This window comes from Sphaerodactylus townsendi, linkage group LG04 (genome assembly GCF_021028975.2).
Source record: "Sphaerodactylus townsendi isolate TG3544 linkage group LG04, MPM_Stown_v2.3, whole genome shotgun sequence".
NCBI lineage: Eukaryota > Metazoa > Chordata > Lepidosauria > Squamata > Sphaerodactylidae > Sphaerodactylus > Sphaerodactylus townsendi.
Window position 1 is genome coordinate 97,666,080 of NC_059428.1, and position 21,753 is coordinate 97,687,832.

The 21,753-nt window shown below is 42.6% G+C and overlaps 1 protein-coding gene across 1 annotated transcript; it reads left to right on the top strand.

Moving 5' to 3' along the window:
* Nucleotides 1-2,076: 2,076 nt before the first annotated feature.
* On the top strand, nucleotides 2,077-19,619 carry IL1R2 (interleukin 1 receptor type 2). The gene is made up of 9 exons (XM_048494103.1): nucleotides 2,077-2,144; nucleotides 3,703-3,827; nucleotides 3,919-4,177; nucleotides 7,667-7,841; nucleotides 9,843-10,027; nucleotides 11,323-11,378; nucleotides 15,881-16,016; nucleotides 16,558-16,703; nucleotides 19,492-19,619. The coding sequence occupies exons 1-9, from the start codon at nucleotides 2,077-2,079 to the stop codon at nucleotides 19,617-19,619; spliced, it is 1,278 nt and encodes a 425-aa protein (XP_048350060.1).
* Nucleotides 19,620-21,753: the final 2,134 nt, after the last annotated feature.

Sequence of the window (21,753 nt, forward strand, 5' to 3'; positions counted from 1 at the left end):
TCAAAGGCTGACTTAGGTTGTTTTTGATGATGTAGTTTTCTTGCAGCGGCCTGCACTTGATGTGCTTTTCCTGCAGCCACGTCTCTGCCCCCTCCCCAAGAGCCGTCTCAGTCAGCTCAGCCACCCACTAGACAGCTGACATTCACTGAGCACCAGCAGCATAACCATTTGGTTCTGCATCATCCACCTACTCAACCTTCCACACATAGATCAGTTGATGACTCAGTTCAGTGCATCACTGCAGTGAGCAAATGTGAAGGAACCTTTGGTTTCTGTCTCTGCCATGGTCCTTTGAGCATGGCCTCTCCTGCCATGACTGCTTTTATTTCCTCTACCATCAGCCTTCTTGCTGAGAAATGTATGTGTGCTTACATCTCTTGCTCGCTCTCATTTCAATTCCTCCATTCCTCCAAGTAGCTCAAGTGGCATACATGATTCTCCCCTGCTCCATTTTGTTCCACAACAATCTTGTGAGATAAGCTTAGGGAGTGAGAAGTGACTAGTTCAAGATCATGAAATTCATAGCTAAAGGACTAACCATACAGAACTGCCATTAATGCTCAAGATCGTGGGAACCTAATTCAGACTGGGTGCACAGTACATCATGGGAAGAGGGGGCTTAACTCTCCCTCTTAGATAGTTTTACTGAATTGAAATTGCCTCCCCAAGGCTGTTTCTGACTGAGAAAACAGGATTTGGGGGGGGGGGGGCTTCTCATTTGTGCCACAAACCTAATCTGAATCACAGCCTCAAGTACCTGAAAATTAGGGTTGTCTGCGCTTGTCAATTCCAGGAGCTTTTGGTGAGCAGAGCCAGGGAGGGGAGGGGGAAATGCTGTGATGTCATAGTGTCCAGGATGTTATTCCCTCATTTTCCTCCTACCCTGCTCAACTGACCAATTGAAGTAGTTTGCCTGCCATGTAGAACCCTACAGATCCTCTTCCAGCAACTGGCAGGGGATGGGGAGGGGGCAGGGGGCTTATCAGGCTGGCAGTTATGTGCTGATGTCACTTCCAGAAGTGGATTGGAAGTCAGTGAAATAGTTGTAAAATTGGGGTCAAGTATGTCCAGTAAGTGGCCCTGATTAGCCAAATTTCAGCTGGTGAGCAAGCTGTGTCCATTCTTGACTTAATCTGATCTAGCCACAGAGAGCCATGCCTTAATTACATCTAGACTGGACGGCTGCAATGCTGTCTATGTGGGGCTCCCCTTGAAGAGTTTTCAGAGGCTGCACCTAGGCCGTTTTTGCACAGCACAATTACACCGGGTTGAACTGGGATCAGAAATATCTGGGCTATTTTATCCCGGTTTCTGTGTACGGACAGTTCCCCGCTTCTGTCCAGGAGCAGAGTTAGTAATGCTCCAGTATGCTCTGCACAACAGGGACTTATTTATTTGCTTTAGAAGCATTTCTGAGCATGCCCGGTGTCCTGCGTTCTGATTGGCTGTTGCTTTTGAGTGGCAGCTTGAATGGACATCAGGCTGGGAGATCAGCTGGCTGGGCAGAAACAATACACTTGGTCTGCCCCCGATTGGTGTTTTTGTAAATGTGCTGTGGAATGGAAGAAATTGATCTATGTTTTTAATTATTCAAAATAACATTTTGCTGTCAGAGGGAGAAAACTAGTGAATAGGTCTGCTAATTGGTTTAAAATAGAGCTTGTACTGAGGAAAATAGACCAAGTGATTGTTCTGATTGGCTGTTGCTTTTGAGTAGCAGCTGCAAGCACCTGTGAGCTTGCCCGGTGTCCAGCATTCTGATTGGCTGCTGTTTTTGAGTGGCAGCTTGAATGAAGTCAGGCAGGGAGATCAACCGGCTGGGCAGGAAAAATAAACCGGTTCTGCTCCTGTTCATGATTGTTTTTTGCACTGCACAGGCCCAAGCAGGGTCATACCGGGATTTTAAAAAAGAACCTCCAGACTGGCAATATTTGAAAATTCCGGGCTAAGGTAAATATCGTGGCGGGACACCGGGGCAGACCCTGTGCAGCTTTGGGAGCCGTGCGGAATTTCCAGCTGCACAGGGATATTTTCCTTGCTCACCCTTGGATATTTTGAACGTGTAAAAACTGCAGAATGCCGCAGCTAGACTGCTGGTCAGGACCAGATACTGGCAGTGGCGGAGGGCCAAGGGAGCAGGGGCGGTGAGTCGTGTACCGGGCGCATGCCCGGGGGTGCAAAATTGCCCCCTGGCCCTCCCCCACGACCCCCGCGGTGCCCCCCCGCGGTGCCCCCCTTGCGGCGCCCCCCTCGCAGCACACGCACACACCCCAACCCCCTTCCCACACTTACCTATGTTCCTTTTCTTTTTGTAGTACTTTTTGAGGCTGACAAACGCAGTGGCGGAGGGCCAAGGGAGCGGGGGTGGTGCGTCGTGTACCGGGCGCATGCCTGGGGGTGCAAAATCGCCCCCTGGCCCTCCCCCATGACCCCTGCGGCGCCCCCCGCGGCGCCTCCCCCGCAGCACACGCACACACCCCAACCCCCTTCCCACACTTACCCATGTTCCTTTTCTTTTTGTAGTACTTTTTGAGGCTGAAAATCGCAGCCTAGTTACAATTCAGGGGGAAAACTACCTGAGGAACTACAGTTCCCAGGAGACCTTGGGGCTCACAAGGTCTCCTGGGAAGTATAGTTCGTCAGGCAGCTTTCTTCTTGAACTGTAAATAGGCCGCGTTTTTAAGCCTCAAAAGTACTACAAAAAGAAAAGGAACGTAGGTAAGTGTGGGAAGGGGGTGGTGTGTGTGTGTGTGTGTGTGACGGGGGGCGCCGCGGGGGGGCGCCGCGGGGGGCAGGGGGCGGAAGAAACATCTGCACATCGGGCGCAGTTTGGCCCAGTTTCACCTCTGGATACTGGACATATTTGAGTCCAATTTTACAGCAATTTCACTGACTTCCAATCCACTTCCAAGCAAGTTGTTAATTTTGACCTTTAAAGCTTTACCTGGCTTGAGACTGGGATAACTGAAGGATCATCTTCGCCCATACATTCCTTTCCAGGATCTAAGATCACTGGGAAATATCCTCTTAACTATGCCATTGACAGAATAAAAAGCTTGTTTGGTGGGTGGCAGCCCCATGATAATGGAACACCCTTCATTGAAAGGAACACCTACCCCCCTTTCTAACTTTAGAAGGCAACCAAAGACCATTTTAATCATGGCAGCATCTGATAAGTCAAATGCTTTTTCTGCCTACTGGCAGTTTAAAATTATTAATTTTAACTAATAGTTTTTATGCAGTTTACAGATTGTATCATGTTTTGCTACTATAAAATTGTGAGCCACTTTGAGTTTCTATAAGGTAGAAAGATAGAAAGATGGTAAACAAACAAACAAACAAACAATCTGCTTTGCATGCTAAAGTTCCAAGGTTCAAGCCCCTGCATCTCCAGTTAAAGGGGTTAGGTAGCAGGTAACAAGAAAAATTTCTGTCTGAAACCTGGGAAAGCTGTTGCCAGCCAGAGTAGACGCTTCTGACCTGAAAAAAACAATGGTCTGATTCAGTATAAGGCAGCTTCAATTGTCCTCTGCACTACAGTAGAACAGAAGGAAAACCATCCCAAAGCATTGTGGGATAAGGTGGTAGGGTTACCCACGGCAGCATACTTTCATATGCTGGACTTACCCAGTGACACACTTTATAAAAAGGTGAGCCACCATGGTTGCCTCCTCCTCCTAACACTCTTTTTCTCATTTGCAGGTCTCGTATCATCCCTCCATTTTCTCTTTCCTGTTTTTTGTGGCATGTGCCCCTGGTCCTGTATATTTCCCCTGCTAATCAAATGGGTGCTTTGGCCTTCCGAATCCAGCGTGTACAAAGTGCAGGTGAAAGCAATCTTCATCATGGCCCAATCCTGTGTCAAAATATTCCTGTTTCTTTTTTTTTGCTAACCCAAAGCAATTTTGTTGTATACAGATGACTGCCAAGATCATACTACACATTTCAGACCTACCTTTGCCCTAGCAGGAGAACCTCTGATCCTACAATGCCCACCTTTCCAATACAAAAACATGGAAGCTGCCAACCTCTCCCTTAATCTCACTTGGTATAAAAATGATTCAACAACATTGATCCCTGCAGTAAGTGGAGAGAGAAGAATTCTGTCTCAAGGTGACGCACTCTGGTTTCTACCAGTCTCTCTGCAGGACTCTGGTGAATATATTTGCACTCGCAGGTAGGATTTGAGAATGTTAGGCAATGTTTCTGCAATATGCATGGGGTATGCATCGAACTCTATGTAGCCAGTCATGAAGGTCCTTTCTGACTGTTGATGAAATCCATCTGTGGTATAATTTACTAAGTACTGACAGAGAAGGATGACTTTGGGAGGAAAGTATTCTACAGAGATGAGACTTGATACACTGGATGCCTGGCTGTGCTTGCTGCCATGCCACAAATCAATTCAGTTTACCAATCCACTTCCAAACATAATACTTTACTTCTCAGCACTGCTGTGACTTGAGTCCAGTTCTAACCTTTCCAGTGCAATAATATTGTGTCCCTGTGTCTGTAGCCCAACATAGTAAAGCATATTCAATTAGTAAGTATATCTAGTAGAAGAAGAAAAATTAGTGATGTAGCATGAGCTAGAATCTGGGAGAGCCCAGCTCAAATCCCCTCTTTACATCAACAAAAGCACCACCAATGTAAGATCTCAAGTAACCAGTTCTCCCAAGTATTTAAAACAAATTCAATATCCATTTAAATGAAACTCAACCCTTTACTCAAAAGTAATCTTATTATATCTTAATCATGGAGTCTCTCACTCCAAGTACTTCTGAAATTTAAAAAAGTGCTTAGAGTGAGAACCTTTTTTTTGGATAAGAAATAATAAAATTACTTTTGAGTAAAGGATTGAATTTCATTTAATTTGTTTTGAATACTTGGGAGAACTGGTTACTTGAGATCTTACATTGGTGGTGCTTTTGTTGATGTACGATGCGTGTGGCACTTGTCCCTTGCTTGTGTAGTGTTCAAGTCCCCTCTTTGCCAGGAAGCTTGCTGGGTGACCTTGTACGAATCACACCCCTCTCAGCATAACTTGTCTCCCAGGATTGTTGAGCAGATAAAATAGAAGGGAGAACCATGTACCCACCTCTGGAAAAAGGGGCAGGTAACAAAATGTTCTAGGTATATGGGACAGGTGACAACAGAGATGCAGTGGCCAAAGGCACTGTACAACAGCAGCTCAGCAGTAGAAATTTCAGCAGCTGTACCTTTTCTACTGCCTGAAATAGAATGGGAACTAGCCTACTCTGGCTAGTTATAGCCCTGGATATCCAAAAATAGCCTGTTACAACACATGTTCTATATTAGGGTTGGTGATCTGAATAAACCTAAATCATATAACACACACCCCTCCCCCAAATCGGCTTTTTGGGTTTTTTTCGTTTTCCAATTAAAAATACAGATGTATTCAGAGTGGCCAAATACTCCTAGTGCTGAAAAAGCTTAATAACATTTAGCTTTTTTTGTCTTTTAAAATCCCCTCCCCCCCCCATTTCCCAACCCCACATGGACTTGGGAAGCAGTGGAGGGAGGGAGAGAGAACTGCAGGCTGTGGCTGGGAAAATTCAGTGGGGCATGGAGGTCTCTTCCCAACTACCAACACTTTCATTGGCAGGGGAGGGAAAGAGAGAATTCAATGTCACTCTGAGCAGGCTCTGTTCAACACGGAGCTATCTCCCCCAAGCTTTCCAGGGCTTGGGAAATGGCAGGAGAGGGGACAGAACTTTCAGGTTCGGTTTTTTTAACATAAACATTTTCAGTAACAGCCAGATGAAGCCAATGGGTTTTGGCTTTATTCAGCTTTACTGAAAACTTCCAGGTTAAAAAAAACAACCCAAAATTTATCAAGCACAAGACATTGTTCTCATCCTTATTTTATATGGTTTAGAAAGTGCCCAAAATTTTATATCATTCGAGGACTAAATGTGACTTTTATAAGAACTGTTCAACATTTGGCTAAAACGAAGGATGACTTTGGGATTTTATATATGGGCTTTTTATGTTACCAAATGTTTCAGTCACACCTATTAAGCAGCATTAGACCATGGGGAAATGAGAACTGTGTTCCCCTCTAAATAATCTCTCAAACCTATTCTGACTGTGATGAAATGCCTGCTGTGTGCCTTCTATGCAATACTCTTGCAGCGTTGCGTGGCCAGGGAAGAGGCACTTTTCTTAAGACTGCAGTGCAGGGACATCCTCAGATTTCTGTGGCAGTGTAACATCTTTAAAAATTACACCATTGAGCACAAATTGGACATCTGCAATAGGAAAGACAAAAGTTTCAATAGCAGGGGGGGAAATTGCAGATGCCACTTATTCTACAAGATACGTGAATGAACCTTGGAGGTGAAACGGTCAACTTTGGAAGGCCATTCTGATGCAATGTAACTTTTGTCAGAGTGCTCTGACATCAGTTTCCTAGACAGAGACATGTAGGGAAAATGCCTTACCTGAAAAGTTTGAATCATTGTGGATTTTTCCAGATCAATCCAGACTCATAGGCTGCCTGCTCTGGCTTGGGAAATTCCCGGAGATTTGGGGACAACGATTTAAGAAGGTGGAGTGTGGAGAGGGGAGGGAGCTATATGGGGATGTGATGTCACATCCAGGTAAAAAGTCAGCTTCTCCCACCATTTCTCCCACCAATATTCAAATAAAAAATTTACATTTCTTTCCTCTTAGTACTTCCCTCCATTTTTCCTCCTGTCTTACATCTGTTGTATGCTTCTATGCGCTGCTGCATGTCACACTAAAGACAGACTGTACATTAGGGATGAGCATAATGTCTTGTGCTGGATAAATTTTAGGTTCAGGTTTTTTAACCTGGAATTTTTAAATAAAGCTGAAAAAACTCATTGCCTTTATTCAGCTGTTACTCGGTAAAAAAACTCAAACCTGAAAATTTTCAGTACTCCCCTTGATGTTTCCCAAGCCCCAGAGGACTTGGAAAATGTTTGCAAGAGAAAAAAACTCCATGCTACTCTGACCCTGCACAGAGTGGCATGGAATTATCTTCCTCCTTCACCCACATTTCCCAAGCCTTGTTGGGCTTGAAAAGCTTTGGTGAGGGAGAATGCTCCATGACTGCTCAGAGTGGCATGGAGTTCTCTCCCTCCCTCCCTCCCCTGATTGTTGCTCCAGCACCCATGAGTGTTAAATTCTCATTCAAAATAGGGTGTTTTGGGAACATAAACAAAGTTAAAATTTGAATCAGTTTGAATTGAAGGAAGGAATTGGATGGAACAGGTTGGCCTGACCTTGTCAGTTCTCAGAACCTAAGCAGGGTCGGTCATGGTTAGTACTGGGATGGGAAACCACTAAGGTATACCAGGGTCATTATGCAAGGAAAGACAATGGCAAACCACCTCTGTCAGTTTCTTACCTTGAAAACCCTGCTGGGTTGCCACAAGTCAGGTGCAATTTGATGGAACTGCACACACTTATAGTAGGTAGAGGTTGTATGTGCTTGTTTGAATATTTTTATTTTTATTTCCACCGGAAAAATATGTTAATAAATGAGCTTTTAGTATTTTGACTGTTATTTTTTCAGCTTGTAAAAATGGTTCAACCTGAGCAATTAAAAATTGTTAATACTTGTGAAACACTGAGAATGCTTCATCAAAGTTACACTCAGTTTGTGATCTGCTTGCAGGAATTCCTCTTACTGTGCAGATGTGTCTGTATATCTACAAGTGTTTGATAAAAGTGCTGCTCGTGAGATTTCCTTTTTCCAGAAGGCCTTCACACTCAGCTGTGCAGAGGTGGTTTGTGCTAACTTAGAAGATTTTGTACAAAGGAATACCAGTTATGAACTCAAATGGTACAAGGTATTATTACTGTTATAATTATATCATCATTATTAATATTAATATTTAAATATTACTGATTTTATGGCCATACATAGATTTGAACTGAGGACTTACCACTGGGCTTGCTGGCTTTGGGTTTGGAAACTCCAGGAGAAGAGGGGAGGTTTGGGGGGGGAGTGGCCTCAGCTGGATATAAGGTAACATAATGCTGTAGGATCCATCCTCCAAAGCAGTCATTTTCTCCAGGGAAACAGAATTCAGTTGTAATTCTAGGAGATTTCCAGGTCCACCTGGAGGTTGGCAAGCTCAGGCCTGGAGGCAACCTCTGGGTGACTTGATATCACCCAGCTTGCATGACTCAACTAGGCCTGGGCGCTTGCTACTGTTCAACAGCAGCTACCTTATGAAAGCCAGCATGATATAGAGTTTGAGATTCAGAGTGGTGGTGAACCTATGGGTTTAGAAGACCCAAGTTTAACTCCCTTTCTTGCTGTGGCAGCTCACTAGGTGCTTTTGGGCTAACCACATACTTTGAGCCTAACCTTCCTCACAGGATTGTGGTGCAGATAAAATGCAGGAAAGGAGAACAATGTAAACTGCTTTGATCCCACTGTGGAAAAAAGGTGGGGTGAAAATGAAGTAAAATTATAAATACAAATTAAGATTGGAGGCAGAGTAGAAGGAAAGTTGGTGAATGGCCAAGAAGAGAAAATGAGGCAGGAAAAGGGAAGAGGATATGTGGGTTACTGGGGAGACAAAAAGAGAAAATAGTATGGGAATGGGTATAGAAGGGAAAGTGAGATCCCACACCACAAATCCTTGAGGATCCCCTACCATGCATATAGGTTTGTCCCAGTAGCCTGCACCACACAACTAGGTCACAGCAAAAGGGAAAGATTAATACTGAGGGGCAGATAAAAGTGCATTGGCTGTTGGGTGGGAAGGTTAGGAAATGTGGTGGATGGAGCTTGGGGAGGGTGGGGTTTGAGTAAGAGAGGGACCTCAGAAAGGTATAATGCTATAGACTCCACCATCCAAAGGAGCTATTTGCCTGTAAGAACCAGGGTTACCAACTTCCAGCAGGGACGTAGCTACAGAAAATTACACCCCCTTTGGGGCAAGTACTGAAATTGCACCTCAAGCCCAGCTGGGAAAGCAGGGGGAGAGGTGGAGGGAAAGGTCACCCTCAAAACACTCTTTCTCCAGCACCCAGACATGGTAAGGAGCTTTGTGATGGCTTGCCCACTATTGGTGCGTACCCTTCCCGTGAGGAGGGGGGCTGATTTTTTGCCTACCTCTTCAAAGCAGCCTCTCCTAGTTTTACAGAGGAAGACCCCTATGGCCTGGTGGCTTCGGGGGCAGTAGGAGTAGGAGAAGCACCACCCTTGGCCTGGGCAACTCCACAAGGGCCTGAGCTGTCACCTCAGAGATAGCCATGTGCCAAGACCTGGTGAGCACCCTCTTGCTGCACAAGTGAAGCAGTGCACAGGATTTGGGTTGGCTCTGGCAGGCTGAGCTTCAGTGGCTTGCTGGGCTGGGAAGTCAGTTGCTGGCTGAGTGCAATTCGTGGAGTGTCTGAGTGCACCCCCATTCAAGCTGCACCCAGAGTACATGCCCTGGCTTGTCCCACTTTTGTTATGCCCCTGCTTCCAGCTGTGACTGGAGCTCACCTGTAATTACAACTGTTCTCCAGATGACGGAGATTAAGTTGCCCTGGAGGACATGGAGATCAGTTGCCCTGGAGAACATGGCTGCTTTGGAGGGTGAACTCGATGGCATTGTACCCTACTGAGGTCACTTCCCTTCCCAAACCTGCCCCCCACCGTTGATAGGCACAATTACCTTTGGTGGACTGAGAAAAAACAAGGAAGAATCTTTTATGTACAGTCCTAGCAAATGCAACAGAGCCACTGATCCAGCAGCACTCGAGACAACAGCATGACGTTAGACTTCTGTCCACTGAGCTGTGCTGCTGTATTTGACTCTAAGCTTTTGATTGTCTTCTTTGATTGTCCTCAGGCTTCTACACCACTGAATATAGATGATAAAAAATTCATTGCTTCAAAGGGCACAGATCATCTCACCATCAATTCTGTGACCTCAGATGATGCGGGCTACTATACCTGCCAAATGGCCTTTGAACATGAAACAAAGCAATATAATATTACCAGGACTATTCACCTTCAGATACTCGGTAATAAGCTGTTGACCATTGACTGCTATGGAGCATTTCGCTGCCGTTTGCTGTATACCCTGCATTTGGGGAAAAAATTCAACTTCTCTAGCAATGTTACAAGTTTTGCAAGCAGAGGGAATTATGCAAATCTGAATACCTGAAGATGTTTAATTTATAGTACCTCTGCTAGTTATAAGGAGGGACAAAGGAACAAGAAATGCCAACTCCATGAATAATGGAAGTCCTTCTCAGTCTTCCCCCGCTTTTGTATTCATAAGATTTCAGCTACCAATGGTCACATCATTGCCTCTGTGATCATAAGGACAAGAGCTTTACTTTTTAAAAGATTTCTAGGTTACAAATTTTATGCCTTTGGTGTGGGAATAAAATGGATGAGAAGAGAACGATGTAAGCAGTTTTGGGCCTCTATCAGGGAGAAAGGTGGGGTACAAATTAATAGACAGACAGACAGACAGACAGACAGACAGACAGACAGACAGACAGACAGACTGATTGATTGATTGATTGATTGATTGATTGATTGATTGATTGATTGATTTTTATTCCAGCAGCACAGATGGTTCCTTATCCATATTTTATTTTCACATCCAACCTCAAAGGTAGGGCTGGGCAGAAAGACGGTGTAATCCAAGGTTACCCAAAGAAATTCATGCTTGACTGGGGAATCGGGTGTTCCCAGTCTTAGTGTAACGCTCTAACCACACCACATTGTGTGCATGGAGTATAGTTCCATAACTGTGGAACACACAGACATTTTCCATGACTGTAATGAACTGTGAAAGGAAGAAAAATTGCTCTTGAAATTTCTCAGCATTACAGCTAGCAACAGCCAATGATATGAGCATATCCAGACCACATTCTTGCTGGTTGCTTTAGATAGCAGTCTGGAATAATTTCTCAGAGGGCTTAGAATCTTTGGCTATTTGTCAAGTGAGTTTTGGGAATTAAATGCCTCCAGTTACCTAAATGAATAATGATGCCTCAAAAGAGCTCCTGAGACTGACTTCAAACAGTTTGGAAAATATATTTAGTTAGAGGCAGCAAAGGTAGATGAAGATATCAATTGCACTGGTCTTTTAAAATATTCATACAAGGTGTTTTGTTCGCTGTCCTGATAAATCCATGTGGAACGGTTCATTTATTTGTCTGTACTTACAATCACCAGCAGAGGACAGCAGTGCTTTTTAAAACTTTTGTACATAGGCATTCCTGAGGTGTATTTTGTGATTCTAGGCCCACCTCCCAGAAATCTAAAGCATTTTCTGAAACATTTTACTCTGATTTTTCTCTAGACCCAATGAGAAAAAGCATACCTGTGATTATATATCCAACAGAGAGGATTATACTGGCAACTATTGGTAAGTCCAAGAAGTAGACTTTTTCATCATGCATAATTTTATTTTCCTTGTGGCCAAATCCCCACCAGGAAATTCAATCTAGATCAAACTAAGTTTGAAAATAAACTGCACCTTTTCATCGAGGTTTCCACCTCCCCTCCACAGCATGTTTCCAGTGAAGGCATCTAGGCCTGTCTCGGATTCAAGAAATGTAACAATCCCCACTACCACGCGATTGGCTTGGTGGGTCTCTCCTGATTGGCTGTCATGCCGTGTTGGGGTGGGACCTTTTTTTTTCTCCTGCAAAAACGTACTCACATCAGCATGTCAGCATGTCTCCCCCACCCAAGTTTCTGGTTGGTTATCGTTCTCTCATGCTCGTGTGAGAACAGCACCACGTGCACTGATTGGTTGTAAGGCATTTGCGTCATGCTCCACAATGGGAAATTTGAATCAGGATTAGATCCCCGATCCTCTCCTCCAAACTGGATCGAAGACGTGTTTGTTTTTTTTTAAAGTAGTACTTTCAAGCAGGTTTGGCAAAGACGCGGGATAAGGGGAAGAATGAGCATCAGAACCAGGATGAATCCCTGTTCGTCGATCAGGCAGTGGGGAGTTCTTCCCAAATCCTTGATATTTCGCTTGAGTATCACATGATTAATTGACCGTGAGGAATCAGCCAGTGTTCAGACCTTGTGTCTTGGAAACGTTCTCTGTGAAATCATTACGCATACCTCCTTTCGTTTTTTTCTGCTCCTTGTCTCTTCAGTGGCATTTGTTCCACATGCTACTGCTAAAAACATATTATTCCTGATGGGGGAGGGATGAACAACAACCTGCCCCCATTTCTTCATTTGCTCAGGCACTTTAGCTTTGCTGTGCAGTTGCATTTTGAAGCAGCAATTTAAAAATGCCTCAGTTTCCATTTTTAGTATTGAGAACCATCAAACAAAATAGAAGTCAAAACAACGGGAGTAGGCACCATTACCCCAAATAGCAAAAATGCATAGCCTTCCCACCTATCTCTGCACATAGAATCACATTTTCCAGCCAAATATGATATCAGTAACATACAGTCATTACTTTCAGCAATTATTCCTAGTACTCTTTTCAGCTGATCCAATGTCTCAGTGTTTTGTCACTGATGCAATCACCCCCACCTCAAAATCACTCTCTGCTCTAATGTTACATTGCTAGTTTGATATGAAATTGACAAAACTGATCCAGTTATCCCTGCTTCTCTGTATCTCTGCCTGAACTTTAACATCACAAGTTCTATGTGAAATCGACAAAAATGATCTCGTCGACCCTGTTCTTTGTATCTCTACCTGACTATTAACATGGCAAGTGCTATGTGAAATTGACAATGCTGATGCAATCAACTTGGTTTGTGTCTGTGCCCTAACATTACATCATTAATGCAATATGAGGAAGATCATTTTTTTAAATCCTTTTGAAAATGAAGAAGGAAGGGAAGGGGAGGTTGGGCAATTACACAGGACTTGGATAAAAGCCAGGTGTTTGATGAGACAAAGAAATAAAGACTGCTTCAACATGATCTCTCACTCAAGGAAAGCTGACTCAGAAACTAATCAGGAAAAAACTGTCGTTAAAAGGCTTACGAAATCAACGGAGGAAAAATGATGGGAAAGTGTTTCTGGAATGAAACAGAGGGGCAAATATGCAGAATTCAAAGAAAGAAACATAACATTTGGTGGCAAGACAAATTGTAAACGACTCATGTGGAAAAGGTCGTAGTCAAGTTTATGAAGGCAAAATTATAGGGATATTTAGTTTAATATAAGCTATTTTAAAATAATAAATTAGAATAATAATAGAGCAGCCATAACAAATACTGGTTGGATAGTTTTGTCTATGACGTTTTTACAGTCAGGGAATAGTTAATACTATTTGCAAAATACTAAGGAAGTGGAAACAGAGTTAAAACTGGTTCAACACTAAATGACCCATTATGTTGAATCCTACAACCCTGTAGGTTGAATCCTACAACCTACTAAATGAAAGCACTTGAAGGGGTGTCCTAGGATCTAACCAGTCTCTGAACTTCCACGTTTCTGTTTCCTGTTGTGTGTATGCTTAAATGAAAGGCATTCACAGATTTCTTCAGGGGTGACTGATGGTGAGGCAGAGCCAGGATTCCTTGCCCTTTGCGTGTCTGGGAAGGAAACCAGCTAGGTGTGATTTGAACAGACAAATGGCTGGCATGAAAAGGGTTAAGCATTCATTAGCATCCATGCTGCTGTTAGAGCCTTCCTTTTTAAAAATAAAAGATATTGTGGGGAAAGTATTACCAACAACATGGAACATGTAAATGGGCTCCAGTTCTTTTTCTATGGATGCATGGAATGGTTGTTTAGGAGTGCAGGGAATCTCTTAACAGAATTCCCTGAACCAATACTTTTCAATCCCAAGCTTAACCCCTTATAGTTAGATGGGCATAAAAGGGATCTTGATACTTCCCTTCCTGAGGAACCTGACTCTATGTCCCTGCCTCGTCATCAAAGGAGAACATTCCACTTGCTGCACTTATTTCTTCAGTGCTCCACAGTGCAAAGTTTGAAGCAGTTCATCAATTAAAGGGACTCTTTCTCTAATGCCAGAGCCACTTATGCTGGAGGAAGGCTCCTTATACAGGAGACATGTCCTCCAGCCTGATAGGATACCACCCGTTGCCAGATATTAATTTGAATATGGCCATTGTGGACCAGATCTGGTTCTGACAAAGTGAGTTCTCTTAAACTGTGTGTGAATGAAACCTGGATCCTACATGCTATGTTAGAATTACTCCTTTACTTCCTCTTCTGTTCAGATTTACATTGCTTCTGTTCCACAAAAAGTTGATGTAGCAAAATGGGTTACTATATTTTGAACCTAATTTACGTTGCAAGATAGGAATCTGAAACATGTTGGCGTTGTCAGAATTACAGATGGGGTGTGTTGAAGACGGTTTTTTCCTTTTCCTTCTGGCATAATGTCATGGAGCTGCAATAGGACTCAACATTGTGAGAAGAGCTTCTGGAACCTCATGCCCGTTTCAGAAGCCTGTTTCCAGGTGGTAGTTCTGTGAATACTATTGCATTGATGTCATAAAGTTGCTCTGCAGCTATAAAACATTCCTGGACACAAGCAAGTACACTGGAACGTAGGCCTGACTCATGAAGGATGTGGTTAAGTGAACTATATTCAGTATAAATGGACAATGTTTCTAATTCTGTATCTTACAGGGCAATGAATCTACTCAAAAATAAAATCTAGATGTTGATTTTCCAAACTGGTTACAATGTGCCTTGAGCTGATTGAGCATGAAATACAGTTTCCAGCAATTCTGGGGATCTGAGGGAGAATTTGGGGATGGATTTCACCTAGATTCTATGGCATACCAGAGTTTGTCATTTTCTCCAGGGAAACTGATCTCTGTACTTGGGAAATCTGTTGTAATTTCAGGAGATTTGGTTTATAGCTTTGAGTATTATAGTTTCAACTGTTACCTGGGAAAAAGAATAAAACAGAAATGGAAATAAACCACTAACCCTATTCAGAGAAGAAATTTAGCAATTAATCAGATTGATCAGTAATTGGATAAATCAAAGTTGTCCTTTTAATTTCAGAGTGGTAAAATTATAAAGGGGTTGATTTTTGTCCACACTTCAGTGCATATATTGAAAATAGTTGTGGGCTAACATTTTTTTAGTGCATATATTTTTCAGTCTTTGCCTTGAGATTGTTAAGGCAACTGCACTTTGGTGAAGCTAATAGAATACTGTGTTTTTACTTCTTTGGACCATACCAATGCTGGTGATGAGTGCAGAACGTGTGTGGTTGTAGTGGTAGATACTCTTTAAATAATTTCTTTCATTCTTGCATTCCTTGCCTTTATAATCATGGTCAATAGATGTTATATTTATTTTCACATTCATGTCTCACTTTTCTCCCCAATAGGAACAAAATGGCTTAGAAATGGGTTTCACAGCAAAAAATCTTGTGAGACATATTGTGCTAAAGGGCGCCCCAGAGGTAGCCAGCAAGGTTCCACAGTACAGTGAAGATTCACATTGAATCTCCCAAGATTCTAGTCTGTCGCTTTATCCACTATACCACATTTCTCAAGTCATTCCCCAATATATGCACTGAAGTGTGGGCAAAAATCAACCCCTTCTTTACCATTCTGAAATGAAAAGGACAGCTGTGATTCAACTGATTACTGATTAATTGCTCATTTCTTCTCTAGATAGGGTTAGTTGTTTCTTCCAGTTTCTGTTATATTCTTTGCCAAGGTAACAGTTGATAACAAAATGCACTTGATAAACGTGAAATGCCCAATTAAACCTTTTTCTGTACTCCTGCTTAATTCTGGCTGGTTGAGTCGCTGCCCAATGAAGAAAAGCTTAATGTTTTTCAGAGAAATTTATGGAATAAGAGGTGATTAGTCCTCACTAACCAACATGTAACTTGATGCCTTTATTTATTTGTTTTTGAAATGACACTGCTTTATTTTAAAACAGGTTCCCAACTGATCATCCCATGTAAAGTGTATGTTGCAGCAAGCAATAAGTATTTTACGGATGTCTGGTGGCAGGCAAATGATACATACATTGATTTGGTTTACCAGAAGGGCAGAGTCATAGAAGGCGAGCGCCAGTAAGTCTTATTGAAATGTTGTCCTATGTCCCCCCTCCCACACTTCAGCTATAAGGGATAATTTAATGTGAGAAATTAGAAGGAAGCAGAAATCTCTACAGTTGCCATGTCTTTTTTCAAAACCAGGATCCTGTGGGTTTCATAAGCAGGATCCTATGCATGATGTGAAAAATACAACAGCGGATGCATTTTGCCAGATGAACGAACAGTAACACAGAAGCACTACTGTTAAGTTTCTGCTATTCTTAAATGTGCTGGTTCCTCCTCATTCATCAAAAGGGCAACCATTTGCTAAATGCATAAAAACAACAATAACATGCATTGCCAAATTAAATCTAATGTTCTGCTTTCTGATTTGGATGTTAAAATCCTGCTTACTCCATTTTCTTTCTATTTTGAGCACATGATGTTCTAAATTAGTTTGGGATGCTGCAGAAAGAGGAATGATCTCTCTCAGATTCCATAAAACAGCTGAAGCTGCGAGTGCATTTTTCTTGCAAATTGCACTGTGATAAATATAAATGACTGTTTATTATCTTAGGGAACATGTTGAAAATGGTGACACTTACATTGAGGTGCCGCTGATTTTTGAAATTGTCAAAGAAGAAGATTTCAATACAGATTTCAAGTGTATGGCTACTAATACACGGGGGCATCAAATGCATATGACGCAGGTCAAACCAGGAGGTATGCTTGTTTTACTATTAGAAATATTGCTATTGTGTAGTATTGCAGCATAGTATGTGTTACTACGGTGTCAGCATTGTGAGGTTTATTGCAAGTAAGTGCTTTACAGTGTGCTCAAGAAGTATACCTTGGGGCATTCGTGTTTCTAAATATTTCGACTGTTGGAATCGTCAGGTGTAGCTCACTAATCTTTAAAACAAGCTTGTGAAGGAAACACTTGTTTTTCACATTTTACCAGAAAGTTACCTAGTACAAATAATTCCCCCCATTTTATGACTTTCTTAAGTGGATCTTCAGTTGAACTTGAGTTCAAATCTACAAGTTTGTGTTTAATTGCAGGGACATTACTCCGATTCTCATCACTGAATTATTAATGTTATTCTTTTATTTCTTTTTTAAAAATAACCATCTCCCAAGGAGCTTAAAAACATGTATGCATGAACTATATCCAAGCTGCCACGTTACCTTCATTTATAGTAGCCTTGTGTTTCCTTTGGTTGGACTCCATTAAGCAGTACAGAAATTACATAAATAGCATCCTAAAAGAAGAAGAAGAAGAGTTTGGATTTATATCCCCCCTTTCTCTCCTGTAGGAGACTCAAAGGGGCTTACAAACTCCTTGCCCTTCCCCCCTCACAACAAACACCCTGTGAGGTGGTTGGGGCTGAGAGAGCTCCGTAGAGCCGTGACTAGCCCAAGGTCACCCAGCTGGCTTGTGTAGGAGTGTGCAGGCTAATCTGAATTCCCCAGATAAGCCTCCACAGCTGAAGCGGCAGAGTGGGGAATCAAACCCGATTCCTCCAGATTAGAGTTACACCTGCTCTTAACCACTATGCCACTGCTGCTTCTACTTACAATAAGCTAAACATAGGAGTGTAGGCCACAATTTTCCAAGCAAGTTTATGCAGTGTAGCCCAGCTGCCGGTGCAGGAAAGTCCTCTTGAATAGTTCAACTTGTATAGTTTGTGGAAAGCCAGGACAGTGGGAGCTTTCTTGATCTCCTCAGGCAAACTGTTCCACAAGGCAGAGGCACAACAGAGAAAGCAGGTGTATAGGCAGTTGTTGATTTTGCCCATTTACAGATTGGCATCTGCAGAAGCCCCTACTGACTTGAGCAAAGTTGTCATGGTGGAGAGTAGGGAAAGAGGCGATCCCACAAATAAGAGGAGCCAAGATCATGAAGACTTTGTATGTGATAGCCAATATTTTCAACTGAGCCTGGTAACAGATGGGCTACAAATGGAGTATCTGCAGAATGGGAATAATATGCATTCTCTATCTAGCTCCAATTAATAGCCAAGCCATAGCACTCAGGAATAGCTGCAGTTTCCAAGTTGATATTGAGATGTACAGTGCATTACAATAGTCTAGTATCACAGCTCATTGTCTATTCCTGTGGCACCAGAGGTTCAGATTTAGGCACTAGCAATTGCTGAATTGCTTGAACAACTGAATGTGAACTAGACAATTCTATTATAGTACACAAGTAGCCTTTCTTTGCTGCCATCACCACCACTTCATAGGTTTTAGAATAAATGCTATAGTAATATCTGTCAGATTCACTAAGAGTTCTCTGCCAGTGTCATTCTAGACATCTCCCTGCACTTTTCAAATCACCTAGCTCCATTATAAACCAGGGGGCTGTGCTTTGTCCCATAGGTGTGAGAGGTTGGTGAAGGGCAACCTTTTCAATAGCTTCAAGAAGCTTTACTTTCCACATCCTCAACAGAACACATGTTTGGAATCCAAAGCTCCCACAGCATCCAGTAGGATTCTTGAGGTTCCATGAGTAAACCATTTTAATGGGATCTTCTGCTGTGAAGTGTGTTGGGCCCTCACCCACTTTGGGTTTTAGTGGTAGTGGTCAGACCATGGTTCAGGGCAAATCTCCAGTCCTGAAACAAAACCTTCCCTCCTAGGCTTGTTGTGAGGATGTGACTTCTTTCATGTGTTGAGCCAGTCACAATTTGGGAGAGATCCAAGGCAGTCAAAGAAGCTAAAAAGTCTTGGGCCAGTCTCAGCATGAATGTTGCATGCTCCTAGTACAATCAGTCCAGGAGTCTTCAGCAAAGTCCCACTGAAGAGCCGGAGGTCTGGTAGACAAGAAAAATGCCAAATCTTTTCTTAGTCCCTAATGTAAGGAGCATACAGTCAATGCCATTTTTCTGGAAGATACCTCATCTCTATCTGTATCTCTCAGCCATGATTGCCCATTGGAACCTCCAGGTTCAGATGCAGTCTCCCTCTGAATACAAGATGCTGCACACATCTACTGGGGAAGGACTATGACTTCACGCTCCGCTTAAAGATTTCCCAGAGAAACATAGCTGGTCTTTTCTGGAAGCAAGATGCTGAGCTAGAGAAACCGTTAGTCTGAAGCAGCAAGGTGCCATTATATAATGGAGATGGAAAATGTTGTCTAATTTCAGTTGATTTATGGTGACTCCATAGGGTTGTCAAGGCAAGATATGAACTGAGGAGGTTTGCATTGCCTGCTTCTGCGTAATAATTTTGTGACTGCCTTGATGGTCTCCCATGCAAGTATTAACCACAGCCACACCTGTTTAGCTTCCAAGATTGGACCAGTCTGAGCCATCTCAGTCAGTGCTCTGTCATATAATAGACATGTGTGTGCATGGGTTGGGAAGGGCTAGAAAAATCCTTGCTTTCTGAAATCCTAGGCTATGCAGGGATTGACAGCCGGGGGGGCGGGGGGGGGGTTGAGGTGGTCCCTTTTGACTTTCCATGAACATGTTTTTTCTCTCTCTCTCCCTTTTTTTTTAAACAGAGCCTGGTCCATCCTGGTACTTCTCAGCAATTCCTGTTGCTTTGGTCATTCTAATTGTGGGAGGTGTGTGTATTCACAAATGCTGGAAGCAAAGATCTGCAAGAGGATATGCCTTGACCAAATTCTAAAGAAGCACCAGGCAAATATTCACTTCTCATTTCAACAAGACATGTACTTTGTAATTTGGGTCTTAGATAGGGAACTGGGGCCTTAGTTTATTAATTTGTAAATACTGGAAAGAAATTAAGACAAGCTCCATTAGGTTGATGACTGGTCAGTTGGAATGTGTGGCTATTTCTCTTTCAACATCTGATCCCAGGCCACAGCTTTTGAAACTTCTCTCAGCCCCAGAAACTGGGTCCTGTGTAGAGTTGCCAATAGTGGGTAGGGGAAATTCCTGGAGAGGGCAAAGTTTGGGGAGAGGAGGAGCCTCAGTGGGGTATGATGTCACACAGTCCTTCCTCCAAACCAGTCATTTTCTCCAGGCAATCTGAACTCTGCAATCCAGAGATCAATTCACAGAGATCCCCAGGCCCCACCTAGGGGTTGGCAAGCGTAGTCCGATGGTGTGGGACTTGCCTCTGCTGCTTCAGAGGAATGTCAAATTAAAAGTTCCCTTTGCCTCTAAAATTGGGATCCTTGATATTGTACATATTTTTGTAGACTAAATATATGTATTTTCAATGTTCTGTTAAATAATGACAAGCCATTTATCCAGCCCTTGTACCTTCAAATTACCATTTACAAAGCTTGCATAAGATGTCTCCCAAAATCGGGAGACATCTGGCTGCCTCAGGGCAAAAGTAGAACTTTTGCTTTAAAAATTTGCTTAAAAAAACAAAGTGGGGCTGCTTTCCAGGTATTGATGTCATAGTAACCACTGTAAATTTCCATAAACATCTCCATATTTCCTGCATTTTCTGTTGCTTCATTTCAAAGTATGACTCTGCAATAGTAGAGGGGAACAACATAAGTAGCTGGAATAATTTATTTCATAAATGAATGTTATTTTTCTAATCAGGAGGTTGACAGCTGGAGAACTAAGTAAATCTAAAAGATTAAATTATTGACCTTTGAAAAAGAAATTGGAAGGGAAGCACAGTGGCTTTACAAATTCAAGTTCATTTTCCAGAAACACTTTGGCTAATCATTATCTGATTTCCAGAAAATGATGTACTGACTAATGTAACACTATTGTATTGATCACATTTTTGGAATCTCCAAACATTACTGGATTAAATTATTTCAGTGCCAGCTGGGATGTTTGCTATCTGCAATACTCATTGTTGGAAATTGATGTACTTGTCTTATTTTCTTCTTTTAAATGCCAGGAACTTTAAACACATAATTAATAAAAATTATGAAGATTAAATTATCCCAAGAATCTTCTACCACCACTCTCCAAAATACTTCATCAGTCATTCTCACGTTACAACATATATGAAAATTAGTATGCGAGAGTACATGTAGACCAGGGGTAGGGAACCTGCAGCTCGAGAGCCGCATGCGGCTCTTCTGCCCTTGCACTGCGGCTCCACGAGCCGAGCTGCTGGCCCCACCCTTGCCCGCGGGCTTCCCCTCTCGCCTGCCCCGTTGGAGCGGGGCGGGCGCTTTCCCGGCGGCCAGCGAGGCCAAGCCGCTGGCCCCATCCTTTCCCGCCCTGCAGGCAGCAGGGCGGACGCATCCATGCACTTCTCAGAATGAGCAGAGTAAAAGGTTTAAAAAACCCAATATATACAGTGTTATCTTTATTTTAAATGTCAAAAATTATTTGCGGCTCCCATGGAAAATGGGTCCAAATGGCTCTTTGAATGTTAAAGGTTCCCTACCCCTGATGTAGACTATTCCAGAAGAGTACATGTAGACTATTCCAAAACTTTTGTTTTGGAAGGTGATGGATTGTATAAAAACATGCTGATCCTTAGGAATAGTTCAGACATACATAAATGTAGTACAATTATTAATAAATAACTTCTGTTTGAACTGCCTCAATTAAAGAGTATTATTGTATTAGTATTAGTTTGTTGATTGGAAACAATGGAAGATGGAGGCACCCCCTTTGGGGACCCATAAAATTGGACCTCCTGAACCAAACTTCACCAAATTTGGGTGGTCTCATCAAGAGAGTCTCCCAAAGCCACCTTGAAAGTTTGGTGCTGCTACCTTAAAAACCCTTTACAGATGGAAAGCCAAAATATGCCAAAAAAACCCTTTTTCTTAGACAACCCACCCCTTCTTTTTTTTTGAGAAATCAGATATTTG

What these genes read in the sequence shown, in the direction of transcription:
- IL1R2 (XM_048494103.1), top strand. Translation starts at nt 2,077, where the DNA reads ATGCCGCAGCTAGACTGCTGGTCAGGACCAGATACTGGCAGTGGCGGA. An exon ending in CCAGCGTGTACAAAGTGCAG is followed by an intron (nt 3,828 to 3,918) that starts GTGAAAGCAATC and finishes TGTTGTATACAG; the next exon opens with ATGACTGCCAAGATCATACT. An exon ending in GAATATATTTGCACTCGCAG is followed by an intron (nt 4,178 to 7,666) that starts GTAGGATTTGAG and finishes ATCTGCTTGCAG; the next exon opens with GAATTCCTCTTACTGTGCAG.